This window comes from Trichomycterus rosablanca, chromosome 13 (assembly GCF_030014385.1).
Source record: "Trichomycterus rosablanca isolate fTriRos1 chromosome 13, fTriRos1.hap1, whole genome shotgun sequence".
NCBI lineage: Eukaryota > Metazoa > Chordata > Actinopteri > Siluriformes > Trichomycteridae > Trichomycterus > Trichomycterus rosablanca.
In genome coordinates, this window is record NC_086000.1 from 36,996,093 (window position 1) to 37,010,886 (window position 14,794).

Consider the following 14,794-nt stretch of genomic DNA (forward strand, 5'->3'; position numbering starts at 1 on the left):
GTGTTAAGGGAAGAATGAACGGGGCCATGTATCGTGAGATTTTAAGCCAAAACCTCCTTCCATCAGTGAGAGCATTGAAGATGGAACGTGGCTGGGTCTTTCAGCATGACAATGATCCCAAACACACCGCTCGGGCAACGAAGGAGTGGCTCCGTAAAAAGCATTTCAAGGTCCTGGAGTGGCCTAGCCAGTCTCCAGACCTCAACCCCATAGAAAATTTGTGGAGGGAGTTGAAAGTCCGTGTTGCCCCAAAACATCACTGCTCTAGAGGAGATCTGCATGGAGGAATGGGCCAAAATACCAGCTACAGTGTGTGCAAACCTGGTGAAGACTTACAGGAAACGTTTGACCTCTGTCATTGCCAACAAAGGTTATGTTACAAAATATTGAGTTGAACTTTTGTTATTGACCAAATACTTATTTTCCACCATAATTTACAAATAAATTCTTTAAAAATCCTACAATGTGATTTCCTGGATTTTTTTTTCTCATTTTGTCTCTCATAGTTTAAGTGTAGCTATGATGAAAATTACAGACCTCTCTCATCTTTCTAAGTAGGAGAACTTGCACAATCAGTGGCTGACTAAATACTTTTTGGCCCCACTGTACTCTGAGTACGAACTGTGGCGCTGCTGCTTCTTATCTCTCTGATATGAGGACATTCCGACTTGTTTAAACTATTTTGTCCACCACTATTTTTGTTCTATTTTTTATTCCAGTGTAGGAAACTATAAATACTACATTTATTTGGAACAGAAGAGCATGATTGTGATGATAAAAACACACAAGGACTTTCCAAATGTTCAGGTTTATTCATTCTGTGTTTTTATGTGTGTATTTTTTATTTTCTTTATTATTTTGATTTCATTTTTTTAAATGTATTTAACCAGTTCAATTGCATCAAAACAACCCTGAGGCGTAACACTACCATTACTGTGCTTGACAGTAGGTACAGTGTTGTTGGGTTTAAATACCTTATATTTTTGTGTGAATGGCAGGAAACACACACACACACACACATACACACACCACATACACACACACTTAGGCCAATTTCTCGTATCTCCAGTTAGTCTGATTGCACGTCTTTGCACTTGTGGGAAGAAACTGAAGCATCCGAAGGAAACCCACACAGACACAGGAAGGCGAGGACTAGAACCCAGACCCTTCTTGCTCTGAGGTGACAGCGTTACCCACTGTATTACCGCGCCATCCTTGCCTACGTAGTGTTTTTTATCTGTGGCCCTTAACAACATAACAATCTTCATGCTGATCACATGAACAAAGAAAAACCCTTGACGTACAATTCTTTACATTAACTCAGACTGACTCAGACCAACACTTTTACTTTCGTTTGTTGTAAAGACTTAAACTGACTAACGAGTGGATCAGGTGTATTCAGTGTCTATGAGGTTGAAGTGAAGGTTCCACTGTGGTGTAACTGGAAACAACTCTGAAACAAGAACAGCAGGTTCAGCAGAACCAAGAACGTCTAAAGGTAAGAACTGGAGCATCATTTATTCTACCGTACTCACTGTCACAGATTTAAATCTACATTATGAGAAAGATTAGGAGCACTTTACAGTACATGAAGGGAACATACACAGGGGGTTATAACACATTTATAAGCATTATATGGTGAATTTATGAAGGTTTTATTTTGGACGAGGTAAATGATTGTACATACAGTGTAAATTCATGCTGGTATGTTCATGTTGTGATTATTGACTCCTATTTAAAGATGATTGATGATGCTTTTGTGTGCAGATTTATAGAACCTGGTATTAATTTGTGCAGAACAATGGACTCCAATAAAAAAGAGGACGTTAAGATACTGATTGAGGCAGTGGCTGAGAAGGAAAATTTACAGGTTGTAAAAGAAGGTATGTTATTGAAAGACCAAACTATGGTAGATTAGTTTTGCAAACAACACATTTTACTTACTGTTCTCTTTATTTTATTTGCAGGTGCTGCTAAGACTTCAGGTCTCCAGCGGGTCGTTGATGTTCTCAAGACGATCCCACCTGATATAAAAAGTGAACTCTACTCTGCTATTCTGAACCTGCTTGGGCATTTAGTTTGGTCTGTTGTGGGTGGACTGCTTGAGAAGGTTTTCAGTAACAAGGAGATATTTGATCAAGTTATTAGTATGATTATAGAGTTTTTCAAGAAATTGAAAATGTTGGTTGTGAGAAAAATGGTTGATTATACTTCATAAGGGAGCTGAAGCTGGAAGAATCCAGTGCTGTGTGTGATCAGTCTGTGGCCACTAAATACACACCAGCGACGTCTCTGTAATTTTGGGGACTGTTAGTTTCTCTGATTTATTTACCAGATGATTTCAAGAATGAATCTTCTGTATCGATTGTAATCCAACTTTTAACTTTGCTTTGTTTTTATCTTTTAAACTTACAAATAAAGATTTTAATGGAAAAATTATTTTGAAAGTCTGTTGATTTCTCACGTTTACTGAAGATATTGTAGATGTTTGATCTAATTATAATTATGATTATTAATAATAATAATCATCAGTTGGTTTACCTTGCTGGGTTATTTCTCATTTAAATAACCTGTCACGCAGGGTCAAAGAGGGGACAAAAAGGCAGACACGCAGAGATGTACACACAAACTATAATTTATTAATAACAAAACACAAGACAAATGGAGCAAACAAGACGGACAAGACTAACAGGGCTAACAAACTAAGCTAACAAGACTAAGCTAATAAGACTAAACTAGACAAACAAACTAAGCTAATGTTGGGTATTATTGATTATACATGTAACTTGTACTAGTGGATTTTGTGTGTCTTTATTACTGCCCTATTTTGAGTTGAATTCTTACATGCAAAAGAAATGTATCTGAGGTCTGCGTTGACTGAACTCTGATTTACCTGATACTTTGTACGCATTCTGCACCTGGTGTGAGCATACAGGAATAGCTTAACCTTTTGAGGTGTGAGAAAAACAGGATATGTGTAGGTGTTTTTCTCTTGACTATGCATATAGTAAAGGGATAATGTTTAAAAACAGGAAACATGCAGTTAGTTTATTTCTCCACTATGCAAAGTAGTTAGAGAAAAACAGTTGACGGGGAAAACCACAAACCTTGTATTTTCTGCTGTGTACGTCCAAACATTTATTTGCTCATTCATTCATTTAATGTTTTATCATCGTTTTATTTTGGTCACAGTCGCGGTGGGTCTAATTTTTGTGTGAATGGCAGGAAACACACACACACACACACACACACACACACACACACTTTCACACAATTTCTCGTATCTCCAGTTAGTCTGACTGCACGTCTTTGTACTTGTGGGAGGAAACCGGAGCACCCGAAGGAAACCCACACAGACACAGGGAGACGAGGACTAGAACCCAGGCCCTTCTTGCTCTGAGGTGACAGCGCTACCCACTGTATTACCACGCCACTCCTACATAGTGTTTTTTAACTGTGTCCCTTAACAACATAACAATCTTCATGCTGATCACATGAACAAAGAAGAACCTTGACGTACATTCAAAAACGTATGCAAATTCTTTACATTAACTCAGACTGACTCAGACCAGGACTTTTACTTTCGTTTGTTGTAAAGACTTAAACTGACTAACAGTGGATCAGGTGTATTCAGTGTTTATGAGGTTGAAGTGAAGGTTGCACTCCGGTGTAACTGGAAACTCTCTGAAACAAGAACAGCAGGTTCAGCAGAACCAAGAACGTCTAAAGGTAAGAACTGGAGCATCATTTATTCTACTGTACTCACTGTCACAGATTTAAATCTACATTATGAGAAAGATTAGGAGCACTTTACAGTACATGAAGGGAACATACACGGGGGTTATAACACATTTATAAGCATTATAAGGAGAATTTATGAAGGTTTTATTTTGGACGAGGTGAAGGATTGTACATACAGTGTAAATTCAGATGATTGACGATGCTTTTGTGTGCAGATTCATAGAACCTGGTGTTCATTTCTGCAGAACAATGGACATTGAGAAGCTGGTTGACGTCGTGGCTGAGAAGGAAAATTTACAGGTGGTGAAAGTTAACGATGGTACGTTATTAAAAGACCAAACTATGGTAGATTAGTTTAGGAATCAACACGTTTATATAATACACACATAATTACTTAGAATTTACTTTATTTTCTTTACATTTTTTTACATTTTACTTTCTTTGTAGGCATTGCTCACGCGACTCAGCAGATTGTTGATGTTCTCAACAAGATCCCACTTCAAACTAAAAGAGAACTCTACTCTGCTATTCGGGACCTGCTTGCAGGTTGGGTCTGGCCTTTTGTGGATTCATTTCTTGAAGGGGTTTTCAAGGATGAGAACACAGAATCAAAATATTGATGTTATTACATTATGAAACCTCATAAAAAAGTATGTTGTGGATAAAATGGTGGAAAAAACCTCTTAAAGGGAGCTGAAACTGGAAGAATCCAGTGCTGTTTATGATCTGTCTGTGGGCACTAAATACACACCAGCGACGTCTCTGTAATTTTGGAAATTGTTAGTTTCTGTTCTTCAGTTTCTTTGATTCATTTACCAGATGATTTCAGGAATGAATCTTCTGTATTAATTATAATCCAACTTTTAACTTTGCTTTGTTTTTATCTTTTTTACTTACAAATAAAGATTTTAGAGGAAGATTATTTTGAAAGTCTGTTGATGCTGTTACAGATTTCTTGCAGACTCCTGTTGGGATAATAACTGTTATACCTGAAGACAAGCCAGCAACCAGGTCTAAATACCCTGCACCTTGAGCCATCCAGCACTGGTATCATACTGGAATGTATGGCATTGCAAGTCACACTCAAGCTATTTGCTTGACTTGTGGACAAATACATTAAACATGATTTAACATTTGTGCTTGTTAAACTGTGCCAGATTAAGTAATAGTTTGATTGGATGTTTTATTTGTGTAACTATTAATAACTCTTTAATGTTATGTACATGTTACATGTATATTCTGTTTAAAGTAGGAACTACTGAATTAAATTGAGTAAATAAGACTGTCTTAAGTAGACTTTAATGGTAGACATTAAGTAACCATAACTTGAGAATAAGTGTTATATTTACTTAACTTTTTCAATGCAACCGGTTTCCTGGATTTCTTTAAGTAAGATAAACTTATCACATTTTACAGTGTAGAGATGTTTTTGTATAATTGTATTTGTAATTTTAAATTTAAAGTATAAGTATATGCTAAAGACAATAAAGTAAAACATAGTCTGTCATGCAGGTTTGCTCAGTTTGTTTCTCATGATCTCATATTTTATGTAGCAGAAACATTTGGAAGTTGTGCATTTTAGTAGATGGACTTCAAAAGATATGCAACTTATTAGCAGGCATTTCACTATTTTTTAAGTTACTCATAATTAATGATTTATTAATATATACATACGACTAGTAAATGTATATGTACAGTATGTCATGACTTTACTTGGTGGGGCACATCATCATGAATTCATGCTGAATGTAGACTGTAAATTTCATGATGCATAGATACATTAACTAATGATGTGCAAATATGTAGTTAATTAATAAATGGATAGTTTATTAAAAAATTGAAATTTGAATCATGAAACAAAATTTCCAGTCAACAATGGATGGGCTATAGTCTCTAACTATAGCATAACAGCAAGGTGGAGCTGCAAGGTAGATATGGCTAATAAAAGGGCAGGTAAGTGTACACTACAACATCTCAGCAATGCTGTTTTGCCAGAAACATTCATGTCGTTGCAACACACATTAGCAGGTCACTATCAGGTGTGTTCAGAATGGTCTACCATCCAAAAAATAGTTGGTCAGTGACGGGTTATGTATAATAGAAATGTCAATATTTTTTTCCCAGCTTTATTCAGTGTTGTGTGTGAAACATAAAGGACAAGAAAACTGTGGAATACTGATTCCATTTACCTTCTCAAAAAACCCCAACTACAACTGTTGTTCAAGACCTGATAACTACAAGTATATAATTTGACCTATATACATGTATATATAAAGATGATATATAAACAGTGTCCAATTTAAATAGTCTCTGCATATACAATTTATTGTGCAGTACTGAAAGAATGTTAATTAATACAGTAAGTAATTAATTAGTTAACAGCATTACTTAATAATATGTTAGTAGTTAACAGATGGCTTTATTAATGGCTATTCATATGTCACTCATTAATTAGTTAATGTATACATATCATTAATTCATCATTAATTCATGATGCACTAATTATTAGTTGATGTATTAATTCATTGTTAATACACTGGTAGTTAAGTGTTAGTATATGCTTAGTTATGTACCCGTATTGTAAAGTGTTACCACAAATGCTAACCAAGCTTTGAAACACGATTTTAGAAGCTAGTTAACGTTAGCTTAGCTTAGTTCAAAGTTTCCAACTTTCCAAGTCGTCAGTCACACTACACGACTGATCTGTGATAGGGGGTTTCACGCTACACCATCTATCACCAACTGGAATCGCAGGCGAACTTCTCTGGTCTCCCAAACTACGTTTAGTCACGAAAGCAAATGTGAGAAGTGACGAGGGGTTTAATGATTCCACGTCCAAAAATACATGTCAACAAGTAGCGAGTGATCAAAGTTTGTGCGCTGATGTGCAGCGTAAAATCAAAGAAGAAAAATAAATGAATCTGAGTGGATTTGGCAACACGACCAGCAGGGGGCGTCTGTTCTGTAGTGAGTTTAAGGTTAATAAATATTTTTGCATGGGTGTTATGTTTTGTAGAGAATGATCAGGTCAGAAATACTACATAACGTGTGTGTGTGTGCTGGTGTATTCTGATATAAACTATATTACGCCCCTATCTTACCTTTTACACTCCTACCCTGCGTTTCTCCTCACAACGTATCTTGCGTTCTCATTGGCTGTTCGACACCGCACTCATTGCCAGTTGGCCGACTCATATCCAGATATTTGAGATGCTAGATATATTTCTTCAGTCGCCAAGCGGTGACTGCGCAGATCGAGTTGTTGAGTAGTTCACACATAGCGATTGAGAGCCGAGTTTCGATCGCCGAGCAAACGCTGAGTTGCACCCGAGCCGGCAGACCTAAACCGACCAGTTGCCGAGCGAAAATCAGGGCAAAAATCATGTAGTGTGAACTAGGCATTAGCTAGCTTCATTGGAGGTAAGATCCACAAAGTTGAATCAGTTCATCTGGACACAAGTTTGTTGTAGCGATACATTTAGTCTCTCATCCAAGTGACTTCTTCAGTCTGAGCTGGTGGTGAATAATCCTGACCTTATATGCAGTTGATTTGCATAACAATGGAACCGGTGATCAGGTCCATATGCAAATCACAATGAGCATTAATTACAATGACCATGTGTGTCTGTCACACATGATTAGGTTATAGCTCCTATTATGGTGTTGTAAGATGGTGAGAGATGTACTCTCAGGCCCCCTTCTCGGTTCAGGGATGGTCGTTCCCTCTTCACGTAGACGGTCTCTTTTACTCCCCGTTCAAACCAGCGTTCCTCCTTGTCAAGGATCTGCACATCTTCATCATTAAATGAGCGGCCGCTGGCTTGCAGGCAGGGGCATAGCACCAAATTCTGGGCCCTATGCACAAGCAGTGCCCATGGGCCCCCCTCACCCCAGTCCAGACTCCTTCTAGACTCCTCATGGGCCCTCCCCCGACTTGGGACCCTGGTAACTCAGTCCCACTTTTCACCCCACTACGACGCCCCTGCTTGTAGGTGAGTGTAAACCACGAAGTCCTGGCCAGAAGAGGTCGATCTTCTATGCTGGGCAATCCGTTTTGCCAGTGGCTGTTTAGTTTCCCTTATGTACAGTTCCCGACACCTAACAGCATACACTACGTTACTCTGTTTGTGTCGAGGAACCCGGTCCTTAGGGTGAACTAATTTCTGGCGTAGCGTGTTCTGGGGTTTGAAAGCAACTGAAACACGGTGTTTGGAGAATATCCATCTCAATTGTTCCGATACTCCCGCCACATACGGAATCACCACTGGTTTGTGCTTAGACCGCGGTTGTTCTTCTCCTCCCTTCGATCCACTGGAGCTGTGTTTGGGCGTTTTTCCCGCTTTTGCCCAGTTGGGATAACCACATTCACCCAAGGCCTTCTTGACATGAGATTTCTCTCTATCCTTGGCCGTAGTGTCTGTGGGGATGCTGTTCGCCCAGTGGTGCAGCATCTTGATGACTCCTAGTTTGTGCTCCAATGGATGATGGGAGTCAAACCTTAAGTACTGGTCCGTGTGCGTTGGTTTGCGGTAAACATTTATTTCAAACGTCGCCCATCTTGAATTGCAATTTCACAGTCTAAGAAGGCTAAACTGTTGTTGCTTGCATCCTCCCTTGAGAACTTGATGTGTTTTGTCCACCGATTTGATGTGGTCCGATATGCATGCAAGAAACCCCTCAAACCTCACACAGCTGAAGAAATTCTGCATGGAGGAGAGGGAAAATCTTTCTCCCAGTCGATGTCAGAGATGGTAGATGGTTATAAGAAATGTCTAATTGATTGTTATTTTAGCCAAAGGGGGGAATAAGGTATAGGGTGTCCTAACTTTTTCCTCACAATAAATTTCCATTTTTGTTCATTACATATTACAGCTTGTATTTAAAAGTAATTTTTTCAGTTTTATTTATTTAATGATATAAGCTCCATCTCTCAGTACTGTTTAAATGAAGCTCAAATGCTCATATGTTTAAATATGTTCAAAAAGATAAAGGTTTTCATGGGGTGTTTTAACATTTTCACATGACTGTAAATATGTTTGATACAGGAACATCAGAAATGTTTGTGATCATAAAAACACAAAAGGACTTGCTAACACTTGCTTGACAGTAGGTCCTGTGTTGTTGGGTTTAAATTAGGGCTGTCGAAGTTAACGCGATAATAACGCATTAACGCAATCTCAATTTAACGAGATTTAAAAAAATAGTGCCGTTAACGCACTAATTACATTACGAGATTTTTTCACTTCTAAAACTAAAGCAATTAATTTTTCACCCACGGGAGACAGATTGAATTATTCTCACTGACCACGCTCACACGCACGTTTAATGTTCTTTAGTTCCGTTTGACAAAAAAAACCCTTACAAATAGAGCTAACAGTGAAGATAACCGGTTACATAAGCAGCGACCGCTGTTTGTGTTCAATTCTCTGTTCACAGTGTCGATACAAGTGATTCAAGAATCGATTCATTGTAAGCGCAGCGTAAGTTTCTTTTCTCAGTCATCTCTCCGTGTTTACTGTTATAATGAATGATGCGGTTGTAAATAAACACCAAATACTACAGAACATTTTGTGTGACTCGCTTACCTTATAAAGCTCAGGCTTAATTATACTGGTTATTACCACAGAGCGGGAGTCGACTCAGAGTCGTTTACGATTTACCGAGGTGAACCACGAACGTGCTGATAGAATCGGCTCAGATGGGATCGGACTGTATTATCTTTTTAAAGTAAATATTTCAATCAGCAGAATCGCATCGCATGTATGATGTGCACAACGTTAATTACGTGCGTTTATTAATGAACGTTTACGTTAGCTTGTCAGAAGCTTTCTCAATGATGTCTGTGCGGTGTTTTTTTTTTTACAATTAGTGATGGCAAGCAACTGTTCCACTGCACTATTTTACACTAAAAACTCCACTATCCCATAATGCTCCAGATTGCATCATTCTAAATAGGTATCGGCGAGTACAAAAATACATGTACTTGTACTTGTACTCGGTTGGGAAAAAATGGTATCGATGCATCCCTAGTGAAAACACACTCACTTCGTGTAGAAACGTCCATCAAACCATCGTCACGATACAACCACAGAAAAGTCTGTTACAATAACTACGCATCTGACATATATACGAAGTCAAGGGTCTCTGCTGGATAGTATTACTGCCTAATATGTGAGTGAATAAAACTCCCTTACAGTTTTCTCTTGTCCCAGCAGTTTTTAACATCAGTACATTTAGCATAAAATATGTTCACCATTTTAATTGTAACATTTCACTTAAAATCCTTGTTTTCTATAACATTTACACAGATTTTTTTTTATGCGATTAATCGCGATTAACTATGTAAAATTCTGAGATTAATCGCGATTAAAAAATTTAATCGTTTGACAGCCCTAGTTTAAATACCTTATATTTCCTCCAAACATTTATTCATTCAGTGGGTCTGATTTATTTGGTGAATAAACCGGAGCACCCAGAGGAAACCCACCCTGACACGGGGAGAACATGCAAGGTGTGAGGTGACAACAAAACAGCATTGAAGTTCCACTATATGTTCTTGCTGATCACATGAACAAAGAAAACAAATATATATGTAAATTATTTAGCTTAACTCTGACCACCTAACACTTTTACTTTCGATTTAATTCAAAGCTTGAGACTGGACTAACTTGTATATTAGTTTAGGCTTCTTCAGTGGTGGTAGGCTGTGTGGATAAAAGGGAGGGTGGTCTAACTGGAAAGGTTAGAAATTGAAATATAAAACTCTCTGAAACAAGAACAGCAGGTTCAGCAGAACCAAGAACGTCTAAAGGTAAGAACTGGAGCATCATTTATTCTACCAATTTTATTTTTAGAATCTTTTTTTTGTTTTTTGAACCAGTAAACGGGTGAACAGTTGCAGCTTAAAATCTACATTATGAGGAAAATTATGAGCACTTTTTAATATATGAAGGGAACATACACTGGGGTTAATAACACATTTATTAGCATTATAAGCAGAATCTATGAATATTTTATTTTGGACGAGGTGAAGGATTGTACATACAGTGTAAATTCATGCCTGTATGTTCATGTTGTGATTATTGACTCCTATATGTAGATGATTGACGATTCTTTTGGTTGCAGATTTATAGAACCTGGTATTCGTCTCAGCAGAACAATGCAGAACAAAGACTCCAAAAAGATGCAGGACATTAAGAAACTGGTTGACGTCGTAGCTGAGAAGGAAAATTTACAGGTGGTGAAAGAAGGTATGTTACTGAAAGACCAAACGATGGTAGATTAGTTTTGCAAACAACACATTTTACTAACTATTCTCTTTATGGTATTTGCAGGCTCTGCTCAGATCTCAGGTGGCCAGCCGGTCACTGACGTTCTCAAAAAGATCCCACCTTCAGTAAAAACTCCTCTCTACACTGCTGTTCTGGAAGCTGTCCAACATTTGGTTTGGCCTTTGGTGGACAAACTGCTTGAGATGGTTTTCAGTGATGAGAAGACAAAGAATCAAGTTGTTGATATTATTAAACAGTTTTTTTAAAATATACTGAAATCGTATGTTGTGGGTAAAATGGTTGATTATACCTCTTAAAACCCTTTACAGCCGGCCCATTCAAATTTCGAAACAATAATTTCGATGGCTTAAAGCCTTGTATCTCCGCCGTCCAATCACTGATTGTAAATCTGAAAACTGCCCCAGGTAGCTGACAACCCAGGCTAAAAGGCAATATCATTGGTCAAGCGGTTTGTGTCGTGGCTGGTTTGCATATTTAATGAGAAGGCGGAGAATTTATTTTTTTCATTCGCCCCGCCCTCACACGGACACGGCTGAGACAGTCGACTGGATAACAACACAGAAAGAGAAATTCTGTCAGTGAAATAAGGTAAGATTTATTTTTAAACTGTTTATTAGTGTTATTACTTTTCATTTCTACTCAGAAAACTTAGCTTTAATGGTAAAATTGTAATATTATTAGTGTTTACGCTTTGTGAGTTTGAGAGTTGCGTTCTAAGTTTAGTCAGTCAGGTGCTCTGCTCTCCTTTCTGAATCGATTGTAATGTTTTTTATGTCCATCTAGATGGAAATAAATACGTGTGGAGAGTTTATCAGATACCCTTTTAGTCTCGTTTGTTTAGTAGTTTGTAAAGTATGCAGCAGTTTTACACAAATAAGTGATTAGTAGTGAACCTAAGCTAAGCTAAGCTACCGGGCTGTTTGTTGCATACTGCAGCCATGTGGTTTGAAAAGGCTGCCAAAGTTAGATTTTATGCATGTAATCTTGAAATCAGTTATAGCTTACTTGTTTTACTTCAATACTGTCTAAAGTCTGCTTAGAAATCACCTTAGCTTTGCTCATAATAGCATTACATTTTGCATTGCATGCATTTAGCATGACTGGCTAAAGTAAGCTGAGGCAGAAAGCATAAAGGTGAAAGAGAAATATTATTTTATCTATAAAATATTTCTGTCAAATTTGCATCATTTTCTAAAAAATTGCTGCATTTATTTGAGAGACTAAAGTATGCTATGCTACCATATAGGTGCATATAAGTAGATAACATGTCAGTCTGGGCAATTTATAACTTCTTTTTTTACCATAATATATTTTTTTCTGTGGTAATTCTTACTTGTATCAGTGAAATATAGTTTTATCTATAAAATATTTCTGTCAGATTTGCATAATTTTCTAATGTATTGCAAGATATATTTGAAAGGGACAAATATGGTATCAAACTTTTTTTGAAAGCTTTTTTTGAAAGCATACAGGTGCATAACATTTCAGTCTGTGACTATTTACAACATTTTAAATATAACCATAGAATCAAGTTTTGTCTTGTATTTATTGCTCCTCTTAGATAATTATTGTTTTATGTGTAAACCATGTGCCAGATTTGAGAAACTTTTGTCATATGTATTGGTTCAGTGTACTTGAGTTTACTTCTAAACATGAGCCTGTGGACATTAGCTTCTCTGGCAAAAACATATAGAGTATTTGTGATTGAATTCTACATATATGTAAATATTTTTAAAATAACATCACTGTCACCACCTTTATTCACTGTAATCTCTTTCTTTTATTATTCTGAGATGGATGGAGACAAGGCTCAATATTCACGCCTTATGGAGTCTCTGAAGAGGAGACGGCGGCTAGGCCCTGACGAGCTTAGACTTATTGCTGAACATGACAGCGATGAAGATCATGAAGGCATGACCATTGAAGAGGAGGACTTCATGGACATGGAGCTCCTGGATGAAGGGGAAGAAGAGGATGAAGAGGAGCAAGATGAGCAGAGGGATCAACCAACAACCTCCTATCGGTAAATGCATGTATTCCAATAGTGTGTATTTGTAAATGTGTGTGTGTACATATATGCTGACAATAAATGTCAGCATTTGCATCCACACACACAATCAGGGCTGCCAACAAAAAGTTAAAATTAACAAAAGAGTACAAACTGAGATTATGATTTTTACTAATGTTTGCTTTCTTTTATGGGTTTGGTTAGTCTTTCTTGTCCCATGTCAGGTAGGAAGCGGAAACGCTTTCCTGACTCTGTATCCTTTCCTTCCTATGCTGATGTAGACACAGAAGCACCAAAGCCCATACCATTTAATCCCTCTCGTCCAGTAGGCATAGATCTGGGAAGTGTGCGTAGGGCTGTACGGTCAGCCACAAGTACCTTGCGTGAAATAGACTTCTTTAAGTTGTTTTTCACGTACACCATCGTTGCCGAGATTTGCCAGTTTACAAACTCTAAGGGGTGGGAGCTTGTACTGAATAGGCCGTCTTATGCGAACCATCATGGGGCATGGGAAGAAGTGACCCCGGATGAATTCTACCGGTTTCTTGGGCTCCTTATTTACATGGGTTTCACGTCCCTGCACAGCATTCACAGATATTGGGGAACCAAATCTCTTCAGGGTTCATGGGCCAAGTTATTCATGTCCCGTGACCGTTTCAAGGAATTGATGGCAGCCCTCCATGTTGTAGATCCTGCCACAGAAAATAATCTTGATCGTCTTAGGAAGTTGCGTTACCTGATGGACCACCTCAAAACCAAGTGTCAGCAGCTTTTCCAGGCTAATGAAAATCTGAGCATAGACGAGAGAATGGTAAAATCAAAAGGTCGATCAGGATTCAAGCAGTATATGAAGGGCAAACCTACTCGCTGGGGTTTCAAATTGCGGGTCATTGCAACTTCAAATTCGGGATATACCTTAGACTTTGATGTTTACACAGGCAGTATTGATGGGCGCATAACTGATTTGGCTATAAAAGTGATCGAAGACCTTGTGCAACCATTTAAAAATCAAGGTCACACAGTTTGGTTTGACAACTTCTATACATCACCAACTGTTATGGTCCGACTTAAGGAGTGGGGAATCAATGCTTGTGGGACATGTAGGATTAATCGTAAGAAATTCCCAGTGGATTTCAAAGATGTCAAGAAATGGGAGCGGCAAGCTAACCGTGGTGATATGAGGTGGTGTAGAATTGACGGAAATGTCTTAGTTGTTCAGTGGAAGGACACGCGAGCAGTTACATGCCTCTCTAATTTCCACAATGCTAATGATTCATCAGAGGTTTCTAGGATGGTAAAGAATGGTGCCACGTGGGACAGGAAAGTAGTCCGTCAACCAGCTGTAGTAAAGGACTACAATAAACACATGGGAGGTGTTGACAGATCTGATCAAATGTTAAACACATACAATCTGCTTCAGAAAACTCAAAAGTGGTGGAAAACACTTCTTCCATTTTGTGGACATAGCCGTCGTTAATAGTTTCATTTTGTTTCAGGACTGGCATCATTCCAATCCAGCATCACGTTATGGGTTTAGTTCAGCAGGCTACAGCCAGATAAACTTTAGGGAAAATCTGTCGCGCCAACTTGCAGACATTTCCGTCGATTCAATTTTGCCATCTCAGCTTTCAGTAGCTCCAACCACTTCCTCATCGTTTTACGTCACCCACATTCCTCAGATAGAGCAAGTATCAAGAAATTGCTGGCTTTGCTACAAAAAATTCAAAAAAGAAAATAAAACAAAGATTGCATG

At 38.1% G+C, this 14,794-nt stretch overlaps 1 protein-coding gene and 1 long non-coding RNA gene across 2 annotated transcripts in view; both read left to right on the forward strand.

The window, feature by feature from the left end:
* Positions 1-3,576: 3,576 nt before the first annotated feature.
* On the forward strand, positions 3,577-5,009 carry LOC134325738 (uncharacterized). Its single transcript, XR_010014333.1, has 3 exons — positions 3,577-3,729; positions 3,957-4,060; positions 4,189-5,009. It is a non-coding gene; the product is annotated as an uncharacterized LOC134325738 (long non-coding RNA).
* Positions 5,010-11,532: 6,523 nt separating this feature from the next.
* The window catches only part of LOC134325323 (piggyBac transposable element-derived protein 4-like), a 3,794-nt gene continuing 532 nt past the window's right edge, over positions 11,533-14,794 (forward strand). The window contains exons 1-2 of the mRNA XM_063007475.1: positions 11,533-11,621; positions 12,827-14,794. The exon at positions 12,827-14,794 is cut by the window's right edge and continues 532 nt beyond it. Coding sequence (XP_062863545.1) covers positions 13,232-14,518 — 1,287 coding nt within the window. The 5' untranslated portion in view covers positions 11,533-11,621; positions 12,827-13,231 and the 3' untranslated portion in view covers positions 14,519-14,794. The remainder of the gene's footprint in view (positions 11,622-12,826) is intronic.